The following is a 26516-nucleotide window of genomic DNA, read 5'->3' on the forward strand; positions in this document are numbered from 1 at the left end:
TTAAATTCATTCTTGGTTATAGCAAATATTTATTTTGAACACACAGAATAGTTACTGGGGATGTATTTTCAGAAATCTAGGACAGCTAAACATTTTGAAGTCTTTGAAAGCATTAGTATAGGTTTAAAACAAAAGTTCAGAAAGAATTTTTGAAGATCCAGTTATTAAAACCATTAATAGGAAAAAGTGCCGTTATCTGAATTGGTCACTTATTCATGAGTATGAGAGATTATTCATGAGGTGCCCAGCATTATGGAGAAATGAATTAAGCACTCTAAAAATGCTTCAAAAACTTGTGTGTTACAATGAACTATCCATTAAAAAAATTAACTACCATTAGGATTTTTCTTTAACCCTGGTTTTACACTGTATTGTTCTAAAGATTTTTCTAATTCGTAACAGTTTGTCATTAGTTTCCTGATTAATCAACTAGGAAGTCGAGTATTCACACTGTAAATTTTTGAGCATTAATTCCAGTATTAGTACAATTTCTTTGCCCAAATTTTGGGCATTCCATAATAATCTGCACGGACCATTCCATACAAAGTAGTTCAAAGTCATACTTCTGGAAGACTTTGTCTCAAAGATGAATTCTCTACTGCAGTGTTGAAGACAGCTTTTAGCTTTTTTAATAGCATAGCATTGTTCAGTAAGTTTAGATATTTAAGAGCATTTAAGATATTCAGAAACTGATTCAGAACCACCTGGTTAGCAGATAAGTGGAAGGCCCAACTAGCTTGTGCTTGTTCCAGTTTCTAATGCCACTGAGTTAAATGTAGTATGTTATGCCCCCTCACAGCACTACTACAACAGGATCCAAAATACTGCTTTAAATTTTTTTCCCCAAGATTCTCTGTTTGTGTATCGATAATTTACAATTGTCTGGAACTTACTTGAAAACATTTCCTTGAAAAACTGAAGGCAGCTTGAGTGATCAAGATTGTCTCTTCCTGAGCATAGAATCAGAGAATCGTTTAAGTTGGAAAAGAGCTTTAAGATCATCGAGTCCAACCATTAACCCAGCACTGCCAAGTCCACCACTAAACCATGTCCCTAAGCACCGCATCTACACAGCTTTTAAATACCTCCAGGGATGGGGACTGAGCCGCTTCCCTGGGCAGCCTCTGCCAGTGCCTGACTGCCCTTTCAGGGAAGAAGTATTTTCTAATATCCAAACTAAACCACCCCTGGCGCAGCTTGAGGCCGTTTCCTCTCGTCCTATCACTTGTTCCTTGGCAGAAGAGACCGACCCCCACCTCGCTACAACCTCCTTTCAGGTAGCTGTAGAGAGCAGTAAGGTCTCCCCTCAGCCTCCTCTTCTCCAGGCTAAACAACCCCAGCTCCCTCAGCCGCTCCTCATAAGACTTGTGCTCTAGACCCTTCCCCAGCTTCATTGCCCTCCTCTGGACACGCTCCAGCCCCTCCATGTCCTTCTTGTAGTGAGGGGCCCAAAACTGAACACAGGACTCGAGGTGCGGCCTCACCAGTGCCGAGTACAGGGGCACTATCACCTCCCTGGTCCTGCTGGCCACGCTATTCCTGATACATTCTATATTAATTTCAGTTTTTATGTTGGGGGTATGCTCTGTTGTAAAAACAGTTTGAGATAACAGATACATTTAACTTCTTTAATGCACATTTTTAAACACTCAATTTTCAAAGCATATTTTTACTTAGGCCTTTCAAAAATGGCATAAGCAAAACCTTTTTCTGAATGCAGCCACTTATGAGAAGTAACATCAGTAAGAAGTTCAGCAATTTGATCCAGAGAATTAAAATAAGATAAATTAGTACCTTCACTGCAAGATGTAAGTCCTCAGAAAAGGCAGCTTCAAAGGAATTGGAAGAAAGCAATTAGCTTCCAACCCTAATTCAAACAGTTGAAGCTGTATCTGCCTTCAATAAAACTGTTAGAAAGTAAACACTTCCCAACCCTCCTTAGCACCAGCATGTAGTTTTTAATTCAATGTGATGCTAGTAAGAACCCATGCGGGCTCTCCCCATCTCCTCTCCAGTTTCATGACCACATCCATTTTGTCTTCAAAAGGAAAAACTGTATCAGAACAGTTCCACAGTTGCAATCAATACAGATACAATGCTTGTTTGCCTTTCAGCAGAGAAGGAGGTGAGAAATACTAATGTGGACTCTGTGTACTTTGCGCACTGCAGCATCAGGTACAGAAACGCAGCCTGGCTCAGAGAGAAGCACTACTAAGAGCGACGAGACTGGTTTAATGACTTAAGCTCGCCCCACCAGGAATAGCTGCTAACATCTCACCACAATGCCACACTGCGCAACCTGGGTATAACCAGAATCAAGAAAAAAAAGTCACGCCGGTTTCGTGTAGTTGATTTTATTATTACATACTAATAATACATATCAACACAGCTGTTATCAGAGTAAACCCTTATGGGACAAATAAGTGCCATAATGCAAATTATGGAACAGAAGATCACTGTAAAGTGTGGAGCAGCACAGCATCTGATTAAAAAAATTTAAAAAAAAATCAATGCTGTGAACACTCATGGTTATTAGACTTCACTTAAAAAAAATCATCTCAGGAGAGGCCTAAAGTTCACAAACTTCCCAAAACACAGGAAAAGCCACGTGCATCCCCTCAGTGAATCCATCAAGACTTAATTCCATGAAGACTTTTTGCTAATTCAGTGTTTAAATCTTCTACATATTTCAAATTCTTCTTTACTGTAAGAGAGCACAGTAAACTGATCTATTCTACGCACATATATTGCTTCACTCTTTTGGGGCAAATTAGGATCACGGTTTCCTCTAGCTTTAAACAGCTATTTCAACCAATATATATACATCTATGTGTAAACAAAACGCCTACGTAAGGGCTTAAAGCAATTTCATAGAAGTATCCCAATTCAGCTATTTGTGCTCGACTTCAAAATCCAAAGTGCCAAATACAAGCAGCAAAAGTTTCCACTATTGCAGTCTAAAATAAAACAGTGATCCCATTTACTTCTGTGAATTTATAGAAATCATTTAAAGCCACAATTCCAATTAATTCAAAAGGGCTGAGAACAGGAATAAGACATTTACAGTAACTGCACAGCTTGCATGGCCGAAAAAGTCTCAAAATTAATTTTTAAACTATTAACAAATAAAGGAATGTACACGTTGACAATTTAACATATAACGCAAAGACAGACAACTACTGCACTGATCCGAATTTGTTAATGCATAATCATATTTGAAAATATACAAAATCTGAAGTTATTACATGAAATTAAAACGTCGTTTTAAAAAGTGCACAGTAAAAACTGAAGGTAATTACTATATAAATTATCCAGAGTGTGTATTTCCTGGTTTAGAGCCAACATTAAGTTGTTTTATCTGTTACAAGTTCTAAATATTTTAAAGCCATTTACAGCACCAAATCAGTTTTTACTAGACCCAACACCACCTCTGCTTCCTGTAACAAACAGGAATTGGACAATGAACGTTCACTAACTGCATCCTGCGCAGCAGCAGCTTCTGAAGAGAGTTGATTAGCTGTAAGCTATCGATTTTTGTTCTTTTTAGAATTTCCCTGCAACAAGAAACAAGTGAACAGAACATATAATTCAGATAAGAAAATCTATACAACATATAAAACCTGACGCCTGATAATTTACGCCTATAGCAAACAAAGAACAGTGAAACTGAAAAACAGTCCACAGGCCTTTAATGATGCAAGCTTGTAACTGCTTGCTCCGCCAATCCCTCTATCTTTGCAAGCGTAACAGAGGAAAGTAGCAGATATTTCAAATAAGCACACCAGTACCTTACTTCAATTGAAATTCAAATGTCTTTTTTCCCCACAGGTTATGTCCCAGGAGACTAAATTGTATTAACACCACTAATATTGTAGAAGCAGTGAAGGCAAGTCAATTCATAATTCACCCTTAAGTTGTATTTCAAATATAAACCTTATAGGATAATTGCCTCAAATTAAAATCAATCCCCCACCCTATCATTTTGTTCCGAAACAACTTTACCTTGGTCTATACAGAATATTCCTAGTTTAGAAAAGAATTTGTTCTACAGCTAACCAACTCACATTTGACTTGCAACAATTCCACAAAGCAAACACGGAGCTTAAAATAAACTTTTGTGCAATAGTTACTTGCTGGCAATTCTCTGTCTTCCTATTTCCTTAAGATAACATTGTTTTCAATCTAACCAACAACTCTCTCCAGTGATAATGGCTTCAACTGCATCATTTTGATTTCAACCGAATCGCCTCCTACATTTGGTAACATTTGAAAATCCGTGTCTACTGTTGTGAGATTCTGAACTACCTCCTTACAGACAGAGTATCACTTGACATCTTAAAAACATGGCAAGTGAAAAATTCCAGAAAACATTTTATAAAAACATGCAGTGCTATGGTCAGTATGCAGCTAAGAGCTTCCCTCTAAAAACACAAGAGCTTATACACCAAAAAGTAGTTTTAAAGATTGCAATGCCAAGTCAAAACACGCAGACATCTGGAGAAACACAGTTCTGTACATGAGGGGAAGAGTCTACTCTAAAAAATAAAAATTGCTGTCATGGGACCTTTAATCAAAACATGGATTTTTTTTTTTTTTAACCCTTCAGTGAAACCTGCTTCCATGCCTTACACAATTAAGGAGAATAATGCTTATTAGTTTCACAGCCAGACTAGTAAAGGGTGAAGTCCTTCACAAGATCTGTTTCTCCCTAGAACCATCAGAATAAGGCAGACGATAGTTTAAGCACTAACTGCGCGAAACAGCAGACGTCTGTCTTTTTCATCATTAACATTAAGAATCAAAAACTTGTTTCTGGCAAGTGCATAGACTCCTTGCTTGGAAAAAAATTTAAGTGTGCATTTTAAGTTCACAGAAGAATATAAGTGGCAAATTTTTAATTCCTACATATGAGAGACAGAAAAGCTAGAATATGCAAATAAAACAGAGAAAAAGAATAGTTGTCAAGAACAGAGTATGCTGCAACCAAGAGGGGAGTGCAGGAAGGACACTCCTACCAGTAAGTTAATCATAAACACCCAGTATCACTAGATGGATTTGCAAATAGTTCTCTCTTCACCAGATATAAACAAACAAACAAACAAGATGCTGATCATCCATCAGAGGGTGCACTTCGAAAGCCTACTTCGAAGCAGTGACATAAAATGTTTCTTCTTTCCCACATGTATGTTTTGCAAGGCTTTCTTCTTCACTGGAATGTGCAGGACCAGGTTTGGAGTTTTCTTTCCAACTGGCCAAGAACTATAGCTTGTGAATTGGTTTGTTAAATGGTAGTACTGCAGGACTGCCAAATGCAACCCACAGACCTCCAAGCTGCAGCCAGTGCCTGATGTCAACACCTGGCAACTTACCTTACTAGTCATCTTCAGTGTATCGATTTCTTCCCTTTGTTTAGTTAATGTTTCATTCATACTGCAGAGATGGTCACTCATCATACTTAACTGATCCTCATAACTTCTCTTTGTTGTCATCAATTCATCCTAATGGAAAAAAAATAACCAGGAGCCTTTGCTCAATATTAGTGACAACTGGCAAAGCAGCCAACTTCTATCTCCGCTTCTATTCTTCTATCTCCAGCTACGCTTCTGATGCTGAATAGGTGCAATTAAGCTAAATCACTGAAAAAAAAAGTCATTTGCTGAAAGAAACTCAGTATCTATTTTTCTTTTACCTGAAGTCTCACGCATGGTCTGTTCCCCTTATTTTTGCTCGTTTCTTTTGTAATTTTTTCCCTGTGTTTTATGGCTTACATGAAAGACTAACAGCTAAGCTGTCCAACATTGCTTCCAGCCAAGAAACAAGTGAAGTTTATAGAGTTAGAGCATGTACATGAACATCGGTGGCATACAAAGCTGAAGGAATCAGCAAGCCACATGCAGCTGCAGAACTATGATCTCTCTGGCATTAGACGGACACGGTGGGATAGTGTGCGTGAGTAGAACGCAGCAATGAAGGGATACAGACACTTTAGGAAGGACAGGATAGGAAGGCGAGAAGTCATACTTTACGTGAAGGAGTGGTTTGAAGACAATTAAGATCTCATAGGTAGGGATCAGAGAACAAGGGTGATATGGGGGGCATTTGCTACAAGCAGATAGAAATCCCACAACTCCAGACCCTGATCCTCATGAGGGATTTTAACCACCCTGACATCTCCTGGAAGGACAACAAGATGGGACACAAGCAATTCGGGAGCTCCCTTCGGTGTGGTAAAGAGCTTCTTGATACCAGTGATCAATAGGCCTAAGAGAGGCTCTCTGCTGGACCTGTTACTCACAAATAAGGAAAAGCTGGTCAGCCACTGGTAGCCTTGGCTGCAGCAACCATGAGTTAGGGGAATTTAAGATCCTGAGGGAAGCAAGCAAGATGAATAGTAGAATTACAGCAACCCAAGATTTAAGAGTAAATTTTGGCTTTTTCAAGGTCTGCTTGGCAAGATCCCAGGTAAAACTGCCCTGGAAGTTAGAGGGGCCCAGGAAAGCTGTACGATCAAGGACAGAGCAAAGAACAGTCCAGTGCTTAGGAAGCTGAGCAACTGTGGCAGAAGGCCAGCATGGCTGTACAGGAAACTCCCAATTCAACAGCTTGATCTGAACTCTCTCTGCTCTGACCAAAGGAGGGGACCAGTTTAACTTCAGAGGGCCCTTCCAACCTAAACAATTCTACGATTCAATGTTATGCAGCCTGCTACTAAACATACAAATGGTGCACCCGCTGTCTTTTCTTAGGAAGTTTAATATGTAATGGAGATGAACATCGCACATTGAGTTAGACATTGATTGTGGAATTTGTTAAAGGAATAAATCAAAAGAGCACGTTGTGTTCACAAACAATTCTTTTAAGTGTGTATCATTATATTCATTGCCTGTATGGAGCATTTTATGTACTCACGATCTCAGACAGGTGAGCAATAAAGATAAGAACTAAACATGAAGAAAACACGAAGGCATTTAAGCACTGAATATTTATATACACTTTATTTTACTATTGGCTCCTTCCTGAACTGTGTGGAGGGAAAGGACAAAGGGACAGGACATTCACAGGACATCCGGAATAAGGGTTTACTATCTATTGTTAACAACGTCTTCCTAAAGATTACCCCAAAGTTATTTTTGCTTAATATTAAGCTATCCATCTCAAAAACACACATTTCTGGCATTTCTAAGACTTTCAGTCCCAGGTGCTAGAAAGGATTAAGAATTCGGTGTGTCATTGGACTTCCATCACTTTCCTAGTCCTGTTTCCAAGTTAAATGGACTGACATGCAGCCAGCCTTGTCAGTATCACATCTGAGGAGTAGATTCAAGTGCTGGCTGTACACAAAGTAATCCTCCCCTTGCAGAGGGAAACGAGCCACTGAAATCAGTCATACAACCACACCTTTTGACATTAAAAAAACATTTTCATAACAAGCCTTGACATCAAATGTGTTAAAACACAGCCTTGGCTACTTCAACCTTTTCCTTGCAAGCATGTTCAACTTTATACCTGGGATTTGAAGTGTATTATTTAAGTCTCTTCTCTACGTACCATTAGAGCCCGTACATCACATAACTAAGGACCTAGTGAAGGCATTACCATGCTCGACGGCCGTAATTTTACTCCAACTTCCCATTCCATATGATTACGATATGCATCTATTACGTTATATAACATTTTACTTGCCTGTAATCTACTGATGTTTTGACTAGCTAGTTTCAGCTCTTCCGTGAGTGATTCCTTGGACTTCTCTGCTAAAGACAGTCTTTTAGCAAGTGCTCGACACTGTCAATCAGAACAGGAGAGAGAGGGTAAAAGGGAGGAAAATTAGTTCGAGTATTGCCTTATGCCACCTTTAACTGATTGCTTTGGATGTTTCCATCTTTCTGTAACTCTTACATTTCAAGAAACTTAGTCAGAGCTTGTGCACATTGTTAAATGCAAAGGTAATGTAATGGTTAACGTCAAATTTTTGTTTCATTTTACAGAATTACCATATTGCCAATCCTCTAAATATCATATTTTTCACATAATTACTAGGAAATATTTCATAAGTAAAAAGCAACACAAACAATTCACTTCATACATTGCTCAAATATCAGAAAAAGATAGTTCCTCCATACTATGTCATCTACTATTAAAAAACAAGTATTTAAAAGGATTTGCTCTGTTAACCTGGAGCTTTGGTATATTCCACATCAGTTAATTACACAAATCAAAACGGCCACTACTTTCCAGAAAAATTACGATTTGAAATGAAAACAGGAAGTCATAGATACAATGAATCGTTTTGTTAATTCATGAAGTATAACTTATGCCTAAGAACCAATTTCTCAGAGGAGAGCTGTTTTCATCACTTCATGATACACTCAAACATTTTTGAATGACATCAGCATCACCTCAAGATGAAGTCAAACCTAGCTTGGTAACTAAAGCCAGCTGCTTCAGCTCGTATGAACAAACGCATACATGATACACATTGTACTTCTTAATACACCCAAGATAAGGCTACCAAAGGATTTATTTACAAAAAAAAAAAAAAATCTTTCTACAGTATCTCTTTCTATGCATACTAGACCACAGCCAAAAAACATATTCCAGGAACAGATTTTTATGAAACATATGTTCCATATATTTAAACTTACTGTCATAACACTTGCCCATGGAAAGTTCAAAAATAGATTTACTGTTTTCAGTATAAAGATTGCCTGCATGCTCACCTCAGCATGAAAGTGTACTGATTTGCTGTCAGCGAGCTGCAGATGAGACGTAAGTTCTGCTATCCTTGCCATATAGTGGTTTTTTATCAGGTCTTCACGAGACTCAACATCTGGAGCCTGGCAAAGCAAAAATTTAAGCAGACATATTTATGTTTAGTAGCCTGAATACTTGCATCACAACATCGTCCTCTATACTGACTTCTCTTTTTCCCTCCTGAGGCTTGGCTGCTCTACCCAAAAGTAATAAAATTCCCCAAACACAACAGAAATTACAGCAGGTCACTCTGCAATTTGTCACTCTGATGGTGACTCTTAGTGTCAGACTTCCCTAAAGGACAAAAAGCTGACTGAAGGTGTAAGAAGTTAGCTTGATTTAACATATCAAGTCTCTGATGAAGGTGAAAATCCACTGGAGAAATGGACTGCTTTCACCTACATAAAAACTCACTGGCTTTTCCCAAGAAGGAATAATTCCTTTGCACAACTAAATTTCAAAAGCTCACAACAGTCAGAACTATTTCTTATGTTGCGCGTTCCAGAAGTTTTAGACATTTGAACTTTTTTTTTTAAAAAAAGAATAAAAAGACAAAAAACCCCACAACTCGCCAGTTTACTGTAAGTTACAGAGTAACCCACTAGAGGCAGCTTTCACATGACTTGTCATTACCTTCAAGTTCAGCACTACGCAGTAGCTTTTAAGAACTTGTATCAGTTATGATGTGGCTCCCACCCCCATCTTAATCATACCTTCAGAAGAAAAGGGGGAGTAAACTAAAATACACATCAGTTCCCTGCAGTGTCAGAAAAGGGAAAGCACTGAATCTTACTCTGCTAAGTTCCTGCTGGGGCAAGCCTTACACTATAGCCAAACAAAGAGTTAACATTTAGTCTGACAGCTGGTTCAAAGTTTCTTTTGGTGTGACCTCTGGTTTGGAATAGCCTGTACTTCAGCGCTAGTGTTAAACACCAGGCACTACAGTCAGTGACTTTTTTGTAGCTTGAGCCCTTCCTCAAGAGTTAAGAGCTGAGGCTTGGAACGCAGTTCGGTTACTGAAGTACAAACAGACAAATGCTTTCCTCAAAATTGCAGAGAACAGACCCGGACCACAGCTCACACTGCTCCAAACTGCTTACATGAATAAAAGGTAACAGTTCACTAAACAGAGGAAGAAAGTTAAGAAATACATGGATTTCAGAAACTTGGAGATATAGTATACAGACTACATTGGTGACTCATGCCATCATACGACAATATTCTTGGTAATTAGACCTTTGGAATAAGTTTAACAGAACCAGAATTGAAGTATTTACCAGATGGATGTTGATAATGTTTAAAACAGATTACCTTTTCATTATCAGTAGTTATAGTCAACATTCCAATCTAGAACAAGGAAGAAAATATGCTTAAGTGAAAACTGCAAAAATAGATACTACAGCAGCAAGTCATTTTGGCTTTAGTCATAGAAGGACTTTAAAGAAATCTCGCAACAGTTAAAACTAAAACCAAATTTAAGTACTTCCACCTGTAACATAAACAAGGGTAATAACATACATTAATGCCTTGAACAGAATTAACGCTGACACCAACTCTCCAAATATATCCTTTGCCTTATGATGTACACGGGGAAAAAGCAATAGAAGCAACGAGATGCAACTAGCTTATATGATTATGCAACTGCTTGATTACATGAAACTAATTCAGAGGTACATTAGTACACTGAAACATTACTCTTCATGTTCAAGAGCAAGGAAATGCATCTTGGATTTCTTGAGTACCTTCTGAATTCCTTTCTTTCCAGTGTGACACTTCAGTGTGAAGCACTGACAGAACCCTAGCAGTGAGGTATGTGCAAATAACTAGTTTCATGCAAGGTATGTCTTCACAGAGTCAAGAGGTTTTTTTCTGACCTCAACAGGACTAGAGATTTAGGTTTATGGGAAATATTTACACAGTATCTTGACCTGTGAGTTACAGTAAGCAGCGTGGCTAGAAAAAGCCGTTCTCCTCAAACTCAAATACAGGACCAAAAACTTAAGATGCCAGTGTAATTCAAAACTGGGGATTTCAAAACAATCCACAGATCATTTTTATCCTGGAGCAGGAAAGTGGGGAGGAAAAAAAAAAGGAGGAATTCTATCAAGCGCTGAGCTAAGCAGATTGTTTCTTTCTTACAGGTGACATCCCTATTAATACCACTTTGGAAGTGGTATTTCAGAGGAAAGGCAACTCTTCTAAATACTAGCAATAAACAGGGAAGACATTTACCCAACATAGAAGAGCAAGGACAGAATGCATGCCATATCCAAATGCAATTCCTGAGCCCAAGTTGTATGTGCCTATGAAGGTTACGTAAAAGATTAGTGTTTCAGACAGCACTGAAAACTTGAATGGCTTCAAGTTAGAATTAAGTAATACTGCACCAACTTGTAGTAAGTCTTTCAACTCATTTAAAAATACTAATTACCTACTTCTGTTTGCTTTAGCATACCTACAGATTAAAAAAAGTATTGGAAACTCAGTACCCACCTGAGATATATAACACTTGCAAGGCTTCCTGACTACAGAGTCAGAAAAAAAAAAAAAAAAAAAAAAATCTAGAAGTTAAGAATCTGTTACTTCCCCCTCAGTCATACAAGTACAGAACTACAGAAATGTCTCCGTGACACTAAAGATTCCAAAGTCTCAAAAGCCAAGAAGTTCCAAACTCTGCAGAAGGTGTTAGCAAGCAGCTTTGCAAATACAAGGAGTCCAAGTGTGAATGCATTTCAACGCAGTCAAAAAGCTTTCATTATTAGTGTTCCACTGATCAAACAGTACTACTACTGAAGAAGTGGATTTTTTTCCCTATTGAAGGAAAAAAGGTCACTTACCAGACTAGTACTTTTAATAGGTTCCCTCGGACTCTTTTCTGTAGTTTCCTTCTTTTGTTCAGCTACATTTGGCAAAACAGAACGCTCTTGTATAGTTTCAGTTAAATGTCCACTAAGAGAGTTCTTCAATTTTTGGTTTTCTTTCTCCAGCTTTATTTTAGCTAGCTGGGCCTCCAACATCCAGTGTTCTTTTTCTTGTTCAAGTTTTGCAATTTTCTCCAAACTCTGCTGGACCTTTAGGAGGGAAAGTTTACAGTCCAGGTTACTGAACAGAGTAACCAGAGGAAAGGAAAAGAGTCACACACAGGGAATGTTTGAGAACAGTATTATTTTAAACCATTACACAAGTGAGCTAATGAATAATGCAGCAGGTAAACAAGGGTACAGCTCCAATTGTAGTTAACTGTGGCCATGTGTCAAAAATGACTGCGTTATTTAATTAGCCTGAAACATGCATCAAAGTTACAGCTCATAGAACCAGCAAGACCATATTAGGTGAAAATCAAAGCAGTGAAAATTTCTACAAAAACTTGAAAGGTGTGTGCCTGGCACTAGCATTGTCTTGTTCCATGCTAGAAAGACAATCAGTCTCTCCCCTCCCAGCTGCCCCACCTCACACAGACAGAACTCCCCACTTGTCCAGATAAGAAATCAACTATGCAACAGTACACATCATATCACTCCACACATTTCTGTTGAAATTCATCTCATCTCTACTAGTACACTTTGAATATTGGCCACTACAAAAAAACCAAAAAAAACCAACCAAACAAAAAACACAACCAAAAAAACCCACTAAAGTCTTTCTTTTGTAAAAGTTCAATGACAGTGACTCAAGCACAGTCTGACTATTCAAACTAATAGAGAAGTTTTAGTATTAATCAGCCGGTCTCATTCATATGAGATGGGCAAACTGCATAGGTCTTAAATACCATTTAACCTCCCTCTGCCTCACCTTCCAGAAAAAAAAAAAATGCACACTACAAGAATGATAAACTGTAATCTATTAATAGACTTTAACTGAAAAGAAAAAGCATTGTTCTTAATCAGTGCTAATAAATCCTGCATAGTCCAAAAAAGCACTCAAAACAGTACATAACATTAGAAATTAATACTTCAGTATGCCTTATTCTTGTCTTTATTTTGCATCTATTTGAATTATGAAAGATTGCCTGACTTCTTGTATTTATAAATTAAGACATCAATGGCATAATCCTGGCTCTTATAGCTACATGTGCATTCTGCAGGTACAGGAGAACACGTCTTGGATAACCCAGCCTGACAAGGATAAGTTTTACTTTCAAAACTCTACAAATAAGACATCTACAGTCTAATTTTAAGCTTCACTATATGCGTATGTATGTACAACCACACACATAAATGTGGCGACTATTTGATACTACTTTACCTTTATAAAATACACTACCATACATCTTAGTAAAATTTATACCAGAATACCTGTTGTGCAAGACCTTCTCTACTTTCTGTGGAACTCAGAAGAACTCTGCGATTAGCCAAAGCCTCTTCATAAGGCACTGAATCTGCACAAGGCTGCAGAAGGATAAAAGAAACCTCAAAACATGTTTCACAGTAGATCAAAATACGTATTCTACATTTATTTTTTATTGCCCTCCTTACTTTAGTAAAGGGAAGAAAAAAACATCTTGTTTACTAGTCAGTAGAAAAAAATGGTTTAAGGTCACAAGAAATACCACCCCAAAATGCACACCTGTTTAGAACGTGCTCAGAAAACTCCAGGTGTTACTTAATGATCAAATGCATCTTAAGGTCCACTTTATAGACATTACATTAAGTGATTTAATGATAATGTTAAGTACACCATCACTTAATTGTTAATTTTAATGGAGACAACAGGGAGATCTGGCAGTGTTCAATCCTTTGGTTCAGCACATTTCCTCCTCCTTTTCAGCTGCTTTTTTTCCCCTGTCTTACAGTGAATGCAAGTATAAGAATGTGATGTCATTCACTCCATATTCCTGGTGAATATGAGAGGAAATTTAAATAAGCAGCTACCCTCTTCTCCTTGGAGTCTTGGCACAGAAATAATTAGTGGAAATGGGTAACGGCAGAATTGGCACATATCCTCAGTTATGAGAGCAACTATGCTCTCTAAATTTTTCATTAGCATTATTGCTCTAAGGGTTCCATTTCCCCAGCCAAAGATTCTCATTCAGAGTAAAATCTATTCCAAATACTGAAAATCCTTAGTTTGTATTCTCTTTGGCATAACTATCAACTGAATTGTGCTGTCTCTATGCAAGCATGCTAGCCGAACAAACCTTCTTCAAAGACTTCATGTAAGCAACCGCTTTTTTCTTGTACTGCAGCATACACTCAGCTGAAAGAGGGCTGATGAACTCTGTTCCTCCTTTAGAGCCATAGCTCAACGAAGCAGTGAAGTGATCCAAGTTGTTGCTAAAGAACGAGGCAATCTAGACACATCAAGAAAAATCACTTTTTGAAATAAGTTGACCAGAAAGATTCATGAGAGCAATTACTCTTTCAAAAGAAAGGTAAGTATTTAGTGAAAGTGGACTTCACAACAAGAAATTCAAAGCTACAGGGTCTTCCACATAACTTAGACCTTACTAAGGCAAAGCATCCTCTTCAGAGTATCTACTTTTATCACCCATTCAGTTGTTTTTATCTCAAATCCTGAAAATATCTTAGAACAAACCTGATACTATAGATTAAATAATGTCAGAAATTAAAAATTAATACCACCTAGATTTTCCAAAATCATTCAACTAACTTTTGGGGTTTTTTGTTGTTTGGGTTTTTTTGTTGTTTTGTGTTGTTTGTTTGTTTTTAAAAAACCTGCACAAGTTAGGGCATTATATTGAATCAAAAATATCCATTACCTTGCCCACTCCATTTGTTAAAGCTACAACAGAGGATAAGATACAGTCATTTGTAGTTACGAGTTTCTGTGTGGCAGTTGGAATGTCTTGTTCTAAAGTAGCTTTCTGACTGTAGTGCTTGGAAATGTCTAGAAAAAGAAAACACATGTTTATTTCAAATTGCATTTTTTGTCTATTTAAGCAACCATTTTCAAATTCAGCTTATGACCTCGGGCTTCAAATACATTTCCCCTCTTTAAGCAAGTTGTACAAAAGTTTATTCTGGATACTCTTAGTTCTTTGGTACACTGCCTTAGACAACTGTTTGTGATCATAAGGAATAGACATTATGCCTGTTACACAAGGCAGAATAAAGGGGTATATTTAAGTGTACTCTGTATCCCCAGAAGTCATAGCTATACAGCAGATCCAAGCTCACATTGAACTAGCATTTCATTCCACAAATATAATTTCCATTTCCATATATTTACATCAGGATACTAAAGGTAGAATTTTTAGTCATGTTCGATACGCGCGTCTTAAGCTTACAGGACTTAGAAGGGAAGAGTATTTTAATTCTGTCAGAGCAAATATAAAGAAACTACCAGAAATTCAGAATGCTACTTCCTATATTCTAAAATTCTTTCAGGCAAAATCAACAGAACAGTCTTCAGAAAGAAAAAACCACAAAAATTTGAGTCATTCACAAAAACATCTTAGCTTAAATACACTAATTAATTTCAACAGCACCAAAATTTAAAAAAAAAAAAACACACCTCAAGTATTTATCATGTAAGAACAAACATCCCTAAGTTGGCCTAATTAAAAATAAGTAATTATTTGACAAGTGAACACTTTGCACCTATTTCACAATCAAGTATTATTGCTACAGAATGCAGAAATCCCAGGCCACCACCACCAGAAGTTATAGTGTGAGACAGGCTTAAGCAGTTGGAAATTAGTCTGGGTTGGGAAGGAAGGGAGAAGTAACAAATCAAGCATCCTGGAGTATGGGAGTGTGAGGTGTTAAGCACAACATTTCTGTCGCTAGCTAATGAATTCTACTGACAGTTTTCTTCAGTACTTTGCTTCCACTTTCTTTACTTCTTTTGATAAAGTGTAAGTTGGGTTGGTTTTACGTTATAGTAACCATATTAGGAGGTAGAAGGTATTTATCAATAAACTTATCTATGTTACAAAATTCGGTTTAGTGTCTCATTTTGTTTGTGGTACAATCTCTAAGAGTATTTTTTTTTTTTTTTTTTAACAAAGACATTGCAAAATGGGGCAGTGCTATTGACATTATTACTAAAAGACTAGAAGAAACAAAAAACGTTTTGCTTAAAATTATAAAAGCTTAATGTTTAAACAGCTAACTAGTATCAAAACAAATTACCTACATGGATTATTTTCTCCCTGGGAACTGCTACATGGTACAGAAATTCTAGGATATACAGAAATATCCCTGTTTCGACCAAACATCACTTCACTGATAATGTAACATATCTGTGTCCTTCTGATAAAAGGAAGGTAAGCCATTTTCAAGGAGGAAGTTCAGTTTCAAAAGGACATCAGACTTCTTCGTAAGCTTTGGTTATATATTCACGTTAAAAACAGTAATCAACCTAAAAACTGTCAGAAAAAATTCCACTTTGAAGGCAGGTACTAGGTCAACAGCACAGAAGTGGAGGAAGATATGTATATTTAATGGCATTCCATTCTGTATGCTAGTTCCACTCGAGCAATGAAGTTCAGTAACTGAAGTGATACTGCTCAGGAAGATCAAGTGCCACAATTAAATATTCCAGCAACTTAGAAGAACAAAGCTAACAGAACGGAGGAGTGCAAAATATGCATGCATGTCCAAAACAAGTAGTTAGCAGGTTTAGTTTCTTAACTTAGTTTGTAAAGGCAAAACAAACCAGATTTATCACGTATTACACATTCAACATTGTTACAGAGAGAGTGCACGTGTGCTATGTTAAACAGAAAAAAGCAAACTGAAACATACCACTATTCCTGTACTCTCACCTTTTAAAATGTCATGAAATCCATGAAGACTTGTAGCAATGTTTGTAAACACCAAGTTGTAATTTGTCTTAAGAAGTCCTTCTGGTTTTGTACCTAAAGTTACCACATAGAAAGAAAAAAAAAAAATTAAGATTCAACCATGAATGAAAAAAGTTAGCTTTGAAAAATCATCCAATTTCCACGTACTGGAAACATTTGCATGGGGTATGATCTTTAGAACTAAAGAATTGTAACAGATTCCTTTACTTAAATTTACCCTTCCTTTAATATTAGATATATATACGCACCAAATTTTGCCTGAATAGGCAGGTTAAAGACTTCCAAGTTTCCTAAATTTCATTCAGATTTTACACATATCAGCTCTTTTGGTCTCAAAAAGCAATTATGCATGCAGAAAGATTTACATGCTCACTGCTGCAGGAAGGACCATCTGGGTCCTTCTAAAGAGTGAAGGCTGAAATAACCCGAAGCTATACAATAACCATCTCCTCTTATTATTTACAGTATGCATTTGGATATAGTTTCCCCACACACAGACACAAAGGCTTTACCTGACTTTATTTAGTCATTATCATGAGAGTTGTAGTTTAATAGAACAGACGGAGGTGGAAGTGATAATTAGTAATAAAGTGTAGTTTATTAACAATTTCATGATCAAGAGATGACAAAAGATGTACTGTCAATCGTACTATAAAAACCTACAGTCATTTCTCCCCCTCTACAGTTAACTATGACTATCTAAAATGTGGTACATGTAACTGCTTTGTCATTTCCAGGCCGGCACCGTGCCCATATCTATCCAGAAGGAAGAGTGCAGAGCATTAAAGAAACACTCTACAGCACGCTCAGTCTCCCAGCCTGGATCAAAGAGGATCCAATATGACAGAGTATACTGCAGAAATCACTTTCCCTATAGTTTAGGCTGTACCTACAGAGTAGCATTAACCTTCTTTTCCTCTATCATAGAAGCAGGATTTTGCGTGTGGTTTTTTTGGTGTGGTGGGGTTTTGGGGGGCTTGGTTTAGTTTGGTTTATTTGAGGGTTTTTGTTGTTGTGTTTTTGGTTTGTTTGAGGTGGTTTTTTGTTTTTTTTTTTTTAAAACTGGTCCAAAAGGAAAACTATACCTTCCAGTCACAATGTAACCAACAGAGCCAAAACTGGCACTTACTTGGTAACGCAAGAAGACTAATGTATGTATGTAGCTTCTCAAAGACTGCAGTCAACCTTTTCATGTCTCTGTGTAGCTCCATATTTCTAGCTCTTAAAGCAGCTGTGCAAAGAGAAGACTCACACTCTTCTTCCAAACTAGGAATACATGAATCATTTTTTTAAAAAGTGAGCAATTATCTTAAAAAACAAGTTCATAAGATTTGGAATAGATAACTAGTGTTCTCTACATCCCCAGTCCAAAGCAACAACAGACTAGGAATTTATTTTAGAAACGTTAACATATCAGAGTAACATAGCAATACATGAAAATTACTGTGTGCATGTACTATGCCCACTTGTAGGAGCTTCAGTCACAAGCCAGGAATAGTCTACACTCATGGCAAGGAACTGATTGCATCAATTTGAAGACTTTCTCCTCCACTACACATAACTTACCTTTTGTTTCCTAAGGAGCAGAACAAGTACAAAGGCAGCATAAAACAAGCTTTTTCATCTTCCTTAATCCAAAACCTCTTTTTAAGCAGTCCTTTGCACTAATAATTCACCTCCCTTCAACCCACTCAGGAACAAAGATTTTCACTGCAGAAGGGATGTGCATCTGGCCAGGTTTTACTACATTGTTATATTTACTGCATGATAAATAATCTTCAGACAGGCTCAAGAAATTAAGTTTCAGTGTATCATACCGAATAGTATCAATGCTTTGGAGTAACATTAAGAAACATTAAAAATCTGTGCAGCTTTCGTTAAAGTCTCATCTGTGAGGGAGGAAAAAAGGCTTTAAAATACATGTTTTTAGCTCCAATGACCAGCTGAAAAAAACATGCATAACCTAAAGGCTCAAAAAAACAGTAGGTAAAAAAAAAAAAGAGTTCCGCCTTTTAAGCCAGGGTGCTTTAAGGGTTGACTTAATATTTGAGTTGTAGATGTTGACAATACTGCATGCCTGACACTTAGTGCCCCTTTAATTTGATCTATCAAATCAAAAGTACCTTTTTAACTGATAAGGAAGAATCTTTCTTAAAAAGCGTAAGTAGGAAGCTAAATGTTCTGAGAAGACCCTCAGTTTCACAGCTGTTTCCTGGAAGGAAAAACAACATGTAAGTATTTTTGCTCTGTAAAAATCTTTTTCAATACTAAAAATAAGAAATCTTACCAGGACTGTCACAGTATCTTCTGTAATACTCTCAAACAAGTGAAGCATTCCTTCCTCCAGAGGGCGAACATACGAAGCATTTTCATGAAGATACTGTGAGAACTGAGTACAGAGAGATTTTTAAATGGTGCTTGCTGAAGGCTCTTGGGAACTGCTCCAAGTTAACAATTGAACAGTCCACTTTAGCAAAGCACCTGTCATCTTAAATGATCCCCAGGACATCAATAATAAGATATAGCAGTCAAGTGATATACAGCAACCTCTTCTACAGGACACACAAACACACACCTTGAGGGAAAGTGAGCAATAGTGAAGAGTACAGTGGAAGTTCAGGCAAAACCCCATCTAGGGCTTTGCCACAGCACCCTATCTTAACTGCCATGCACAGCACACCAAACCCCTGCTTTTTAAGTTTTTGCATTCCTTGCTCAACTCCAGTCAAATTAAGGCTAGATCCATGCACCATTAAGCCACCAGAATAAACTATCCTACCTCCTTCCCAGCTGTTGTTTGCCTCTCAGCCCTTGTCCTGTGCATCAGCACAAGCATTTGCACAGCATAGCTGTGCAAAGTATCGAAGAACTAAACCGAGTTAAAACTGAGGGCAAAAGATACATTTTAATCTTTATCTGTATCCCATTCAGTTTTCAACATAGGTCAAAGCATGCTTATGCCAATGCAAAGGATGCAGCGGTAATTAATTAAAGGGAGAATTCTTACTTTAAAGAACTATGACGGGTTTGGGCAATTATGAAACTCTGGCCTCATAGAACTGCCTGACTTTGCTAACATTGCTTAAGTAAATTCTATGGCTAATTTCGCCTTCAAAAAAGTATACCTGAGAAGAAAGGTGTTTACTCGTACACACAATCAAAATGTAACAGTACCGTCAGCTTTCAATTTTGATATCACAGTACTACAAAAAGCTTATTCCACAGATTGACATTGGTAGTCAAAAGTGCTCCTGGTTTTTATTTTACCCCACAGAAAGATACCTTCACCTTTGATTATTTATACCACAACAGTAGCTACAGTTCCCAGGCAAATAAGGTATGAGAAATTTTAATTATTTCTTGATTTATTACAGTGCAGTAACACAGTGTTAACAAGAAGAGAGAGATGCCAAGCTCTCATTCATGCATGCACAAATCTGGATGGAATTAGGAAAAATTCCTAAGTCTAAGGAGGAAGAAATAACACATGCAGAATGCTCCTGACTTGTGTTGCAAGAGAGAGGACTGGAGTTATCTGGCACGATGCTGAAGACCCAGCAGAACCCAGCAATCCAATACTTAAAGAGAAAAGGAATACTTGAACCTGGAAGGGAATTGTCCACATCTACTTTGAGTGTTTGGTGGGGAAAATAACTCGAAAGCGCCAGACAAGACCTGGAGTTGGGGAAAAATAAATCAGTGCAAGTGTGCTAAGCCACTACCTGACTCTCGTCTCATTTTCTCTACCACGTTAAGGGGAGGTTTTTGAATCACTCAGTGGAGAAGCTAAGATCACACTGAGAACACTTGCCAAGCAAATAGATAAATTAATCAAAAATACAGGAGCAACAGCAGCTTCAGTGAGTGATAAAAGATGCTTCACTGCTGGAAAGTCACAGCAAAAGCCCTGAGAGGCAGCAGTGCACTGAGGCAATTAGGTCATGAATACACAATGGGGCAGACTACAAGAGACATAATTATGAAAACAAAGCTTGAACTACTGAATCAGAGCCAATTATCAGAAAAGGAGAATCAAATTATAGTTCTGATTAAGTTGCATGTTTCAGCAGTGTGAAAGCATTTCTCTGCTGAAAAGCAACAAAAGAAGTGTTAACAAGGACATTAAGAAAAAAAATGCATGAGAAGTGATGTCTAAGAAACCTGATTTTATTCCCTTAGTGTAAACTGCAGTAATATCTGTAGAACTCAGCCACCACACCGGGCCACATAAACAAGGAGACACAGTTCCTGCCCCAAAGAATTTGGGAGATGACAAGGCCGCATAATTTTCACAAGAAGGATATGCCATTTTGAGTACGTTTGGTGGCAGGAGCAAGAAAATGTTCTCAAACTAAGATCTATGCTGAATCTCTGCAAAAGTGTATTCTTGATTGAAATAGTTGAAACAACTGAGAAGGTAAATAGAGTGGGATTTCTCTAGTGGATAAACACCCTCACAAGCATATTTGTTGCCTGCAAAGAGATTAAAGGAGGTCTCTCCAAGAACAGGAAAGTTTTGTGATAGTTAACATTGCCACTACATGCATTGCAGCCATTTGATGAATGCAAATCACATCCATCTTGGTAGCCTAAGTCTGAGCCCTACAAACTACTAAATTGAAATTACAGCCTGAACTGGATAATACTGTCATCCAGCCACTTAAATGCACATAGGTCCACTTGCACTATGAAGTCAACAACTCCGATGTTAAAGCAATTTTATTCCAAAGCATACATGTATGCATCCCTACACAAATCCTTGTGCACAACGTTCTTTTCCATGCCTCATGGCATAGAAAGTCAAAAGATGCAGCTTAACAGCTCTGAATGATACTCTCAAAAAAGTCCTCCCATAGAGTTGCACAGAAAGAGACAGGTCAGGTTTCTCGTCGTAATTTCAACACGCTTTACAGACTTGAAGCTTCAGAACACTTACAGGAAAGGTCTTTACACAAACAGCCCAAAATCAGATTATAAAGTTGTTTGTTGACGAGGGAACAGAGTCCAAGTTCTCTCCTTCATAAGCCTACTTTACATTCAGTTTATTTCACACTACAGTTAAATGCTTTAAACACAAGCCCTTCGGCCTCAACACCTCCCATGCTGCAGTGCATTAACTAAGACAAGCATCTATTTAGCAGTGCAATAGTTGTGTATTTTAAAATAAGTCAGCTGAACTTTTGACAAATGCACTTTAATTTAGCACTTATAAAGCAAAGCCTTGATTTGACTATCATATTGCTCTTGTAGCAGAGGCACAGGGGAAAAGGATTCTCTGCAGCTACACTTTCACCCACATTCAGAAAATTCACCAAAAAGACTTCTCATGCAGGAGAGGCTGCCTCTCAGGAACACACTCACAGCATTCCAGTAAAGGTGGTAGAAGCTTGCATAACTAAGATTATTCACTCATGAAATTCTACATAATTGAATCTACTTGTAGCTGAAATCTGTAAGCTTTACCTTCTGATTTAACGGTGATATAGTGTCTGTTGCAGAATCAATGGGAAAGATCTGTACCTTCTGCTCAGTGTATGTATGGAAGTTCAAAAGAGCTGTTACAAGTTCTTGAACAAAAGCCAGCGCCTGGCCAGCAAGGTCTCGCAACTTCAGCTGTAAAGACAGTTATAAAATGATTATATTTGACAGGTACTTATATAAATATGAAAAAAAAAGTCTATGGTTGGACAAGAAAATTGCTATCAATTATTTCTTTCTTGTTATCAGTTCAGCCTAAAATACATAGCAGCAATTATCTTCAACTCAATTTTTAAAGTCTACAAATAAAATACAATGCCACACAGAAGGGCATGTTTTTCTATGATGACAAAGTATATTTTTATTTCATACAACAGGTGATGCTTTGCCTCTGCTGCATTTCTCAAACTACAGGCCACAAGAACACTTATAGGTTAGCACAGTTACAGAAACCATCTTTGAAATTAAGATTTCTAAAGACCAATAGACTAATGGCTGACAACAGCTCAATTCTTTCAGTGTGGTGATAGTGAGAAATTTGTAACACCTGGTTGTAACAAAACCTAACTTTAATTAGTAAAAAACAATGAGGTTTTCTCCCAGAATAAGAGGTGTCTGCTTCTCTAACAAGTAACGCTCAATTCTTATTCTCCCACCTGGACAGAACTGAGCTGCTGCTCATGAATAAGGCTGTTCTGTGGCTTTAGTGCAATAGGAAAGTATCGAAGAAATGGATCCAAAATGGAACATTCTGAAAAAGCAAAGGCAACAGAGAAGAAAACCACGCTCTGTTGTGATTTATGGAGGACAGAATAAGGTTAAAGTGACATTTCAGCCAAGAATGACTTATCCTTCAGAGATGTATTCCTAATGCTTTATTGAAGTGTTAAATCAAGTGAATCTTGATTATGGATCGGGGATGGTGGTGCGTAATTAATGCAGTCATTATACTCAGCTTGTGTATGTTAATTAGCTATGCAAGGAAGGAAAACAGACAATATTACGGTTTCGCTGTCTTTAACACTGCAGCCTGTGCTAATACACTAGCATTTTGACTCCACTGGCAGAGCCAGTCACAAAAATCTGTCCTGGAACCCTTTCAAGACTGCAGATCTTGAAGCATGAGGCTGGCTGACATAGTGCTAGCAGAAAATAGTAAAGGGAGAAACTCTCAACACAGTTATTCAGATTTTTCTTAGAACTCAGCAACAGGTTGATTTAGGGCTACTTCCATCACAAAGCTGGACAGCAGGTCACTTGTTCTCACAGCAAACATTTTAGGAACAAGGTCTCTTTATAGCTGCTTTCTCCTTTCTTCAGAAGTGCCTATTTGAAATCTTTCTACAGTGGCATCTGAATGTACTGACTTGAAGGTTCAAGACATATAATACAAGCAAAGAGAAAAAACACTGAGTGCTGTGGTGCCCATCCTCAGTGGTAGCAAAACAGGAAAATTTTGACTGCATCAAAGTATCTGATTTACTACTGTAAAAAGCCTCAATATATTTAGCTATTCACAGAAAACCAATGCTCATTTTTGAACACTGAGTAAAACACATTCCCAAGCAAACTGGTGAAATTACAGTAATGAACAGAAACTTTTTTTTTAAATAATATTTAAATTAATAAGGGTGATTTGGCTGCAAGTAAGAGGTGTTTTGGCAAGAAGTATGTAATGAAATATAAATTAACCATGCAGAGTTCTCAAAGATACATCATTTATTCCTTAAAAGGATTATGACTAGTGACAAGTAATATTAACTACTATGGTATTCTAGTATACACACCAATGTACAGTTTACAAATGCAAACATTCTTCGGGGCTCAAGCAATGTGACTGAAGAAGTTCAGTTTGAGGAAAACGGAATTTAAGATGCCAAAACTACCTTTTTTCAACAAAAAGCTTAAGACCTCTAAACTAACGTAGTTTTAATCAACTTTAAAAATGAAATGTTCAAGTTTAACTTATTGCAGGTTGGTATAGTAAAAGAATATTTCTTATAGCTTTAATAAGAGACAAATATAAAGCCTTTTTGCCATTCTTTTTAGAAAGGCATGCCTGAGTTAATACCTACAGTGATCATAAGCCAATAGTCAATGGATTAGTTCTAGTGAAGCGAGGTGAGCAAGCAGACAACTTGACTCCTCAACACAAGAACAGTATAGACTACCTTTTGAAAAGCGCAGGGGCTCTGTGGACAGAAATTCCCTTGGAATATCATGACATCAGTAAGATAGCCTATCTTCTGACATTCTGGGTCACTAAAATGACTGCTTTTATTCAGTATCGGTGTAGAAAGTTGCATCTTCACATATGAAGCCATAAAAAAATGCTTACCTGATGTCTTCTGTTGTGTAACGGTACATTCAGAGCATTGTATCGATTAGATCCTACAAAAGGACAAAAGTTGAGTTATATGCACTTATTAAATCGTGGGGTGGTTTTTTTTTTTTAAGAGACACTAATTGGTAAATAGTGATTTTTTTTAATATAAAATTTCATTGCAGTAATATTACAGTTCATGCAAGTAATATTAACTAAAAAGATACAATCAATTAGCTTCAATAATGTAGGCCTAAACATCCTCACTTAAGAACTGTAACTGCGACTAGGTGGAGAGAAAGCACTTCTATAGTTGCCTCAGATTGTAAGCAAATTTAACCATCTGAACACCCTGAATTTGATAGGTAAGAGCAGAATCCTCTTGCCCAAAAGAACAGTATTCATCACTAACAAGAGTGAAAAAAAATCTTTAAAAAACACCCTTAAAGAATTCAAGATGATCTTCAAATTTCAGTTACATTCCAGGGACAGTCAAATAAGAGGATTTTTTTTTTTTTTAATGGTTTGCATGTTTAAAGAAAAGCTCCTGTATGTACTTGATTTGTTGATAATTTAGAATAAGATGTACTCTCCACATATTCAGCATTCTGTTCCAGTTACAGCGCAACTAGAATGATTATTCAATTACAAGTGGGCACAATTTTTAAATAGGTAGAGGGATATTTGTACCTAGAGAACAGCTTACAAAGTCTCATAGATTTAAAAGGGATCACATCCATCCTCAATTAAATGGAATAATAAACACTTTAGTTTAAAATTTCCACACAAAGAAATTTACAGCTTCTTATTCCTTTTGTATCATTCACATTTGGCAATTAACACATGGGAAGAGGTAGTTGTATTCAGAACAAAAAACTGTCCAAAATTACCAAATCCTACCCGTCAGCAAATGCTTCAGAAAACTTTTCTTGTTATCTTTCTACTCTCAAAATCATGCTTAGCAGTCAACAAGTCATTTGATTGTTACTGGAACTGAAGCCAGCTGCTAGTTACACTTAAAACCAACTACAGAGCCTATAGCAAAACAGCTGGAATCCACACTAGACAAACATTTCCTGACTTTCTCTCATTCTGTCACTAAAGATCTGTCCACTATTTGCAGTGTTTTCTACACAAGCAAAACCATTGTGCTATGGCAGCTGAGTGAGCAGATACATTATTTGCATCGAAGTTCTCACTACAATGATAACCACCTGTAAAAAAAAAATCAGTTAAGAAGTAGAAATAGGCAGCAGATGCCAGGCAAAGTGATCTTTGTGAGAGGAAAGAAGTGCTAAGGGTATCAACTCAAGACACCAACACTTAAGCGCAACCTGCTGTATGAGAGTCAACATTTCCTAAAAAGATGATCTGGTGTTGCTAAGCCAAGAATCATTGCATTGCCAACCCAGTGGAGAATTTGGAAGGCTCACTCCTGCATCACCCAGCCAGGTCAGCTTTTAGAGAACCTAAGGCTATTCAAAACATTGTCATCAAGTTTTAAACTAAATGAAAAAATGCAAAAGCTACCAATAAAACCTACTGGAAATTCAACAGCCTGTTTTCACTTCTCTGCTCCGTCTCTACTACTTTCAGCTTTTTCACTATTCCAGGTCCTCCTAGTCTCACTGCCAGAAGAGTACAGATTGCTGCCTCCCCAAGTACAACCTCGTGTTCAAGCTATTTACAAAAGCACCCAGTACACAGCACTGATATGGCACATACTAACCGATTCTTGTACCAAAGCAATGCAAAGGCTGAGCACTCCTAACCTCATGGTATCCTCTGCATTTCAGTTTATCTAGTAGCAGTTGGAAAGGAAGCAGAAAAAAAAAGGTTGCTTCAGGTAAAAGTCCCCAAATTCAAAGGTTTTTTTTTTTTTTTCCCCCCTGAAAAGATGAACCAGTCTGAGACAAACCACAGATAAGAACTAGTCTGGATGTTCTCTGATCAGAGATGAGACACACTGACAGACTTCTCACTAATACTAAGTGTAGACCATTATTGGTGCAATGCCTCATTAAGTCAACATCACTGTAGCCACTACTTTATCCCCATCTTAACTTACTGTAACTCTGGAATACACTCTGCCAAAAATAATACTGTTTGAGATTAGTAACTATAGAAATATTTGTGGAGAAACCAGTAAATTGACAGTGTTTCTTCATCTTTCACAATATTCTGTCAACACTAAGC

General features: G+C 37.4%; 1 protein-coding gene across 5 annotated transcripts in view; it reads right to left on the bottom strand.

The window, feature by feature from the left end:
- Positions 1 to 2338: 2338 nt before the first annotated feature.
- Positions 2339 to 26516, bottom strand: part of PPP1R21 (protein phosphatase 1 regulatory subunit 21) — a 33879-nt gene continuing 9701 nt past the window's right edge. For 4 of the 5 annotated variants that reach the window (XM_087776988.1, XM_087776989.1, XM_087776991.1 and 1 more), the window contains 15 exons: positions 24336 to 24388; positions 21983 to 22132; positions 18807 to 18908; positions 18643 to 18731; positions 17649 to 17785; positions 16481 to 16573; positions 14471 to 14598; positions 13889 to 14041; positions 13047 to 13139; positions 11589 to 11822; positions 10063 to 10098; positions 8718 to 8834; positions 7684 to 7782; positions 5370 to 5498; positions 2339 to 3554 (listed from right to left, as the gene is read on the bottom strand). In XM_087776988.1, coding sequence (XP_087633114.1) covers positions 3525 to 3554; positions 5370 to 5498; positions 7684 to 7782; positions 8718 to 8834; positions 10063 to 10098; positions 11589 to 11822; positions 13047 to 13139; positions 13889 to 14041; positions 14471 to 14598; positions 16481 to 16573; positions 17649 to 17785; positions 18643 to 18731; positions 18807 to 18908; positions 21983 to 22132; positions 24336 to 24388 — 1643 coding nt within the window. In that variant the 3' untranslated portion in view covers positions 2339 to 3524. The remainder of the gene's footprint in view (positions 3555 to 5369; positions 5499 to 7683; positions 7783 to 8717; positions 8835 to 10062; positions 10099 to 11588; positions 11823 to 13046; positions 13140 to 13888; positions 14042 to 14470; positions 14599 to 16480; positions 16574 to 17648; positions 17786 to 18642; positions 18732 to 18806; positions 18909 to 21982; positions 22133 to 24335; positions 24389 to 26516) is intronic. The other variant, XM_087776990.1, reaches the window with a different exon arrangement.

Source organism: Nipponia nippon, unplaced genomic scaffold, assembly GCF_047370975.1.
Source record: "Nipponia nippon isolate SJK-2023a ecotype South Korea unplaced genomic scaffold, ASM4737097v1 scaffold_4, whole genome shotgun sequence".
Classification (NCBI taxonomy): domain Eukaryota; kingdom Metazoa; phylum Chordata; class Aves; order Pelecaniformes; family Threskiornithidae; genus Nipponia; species Nipponia nippon.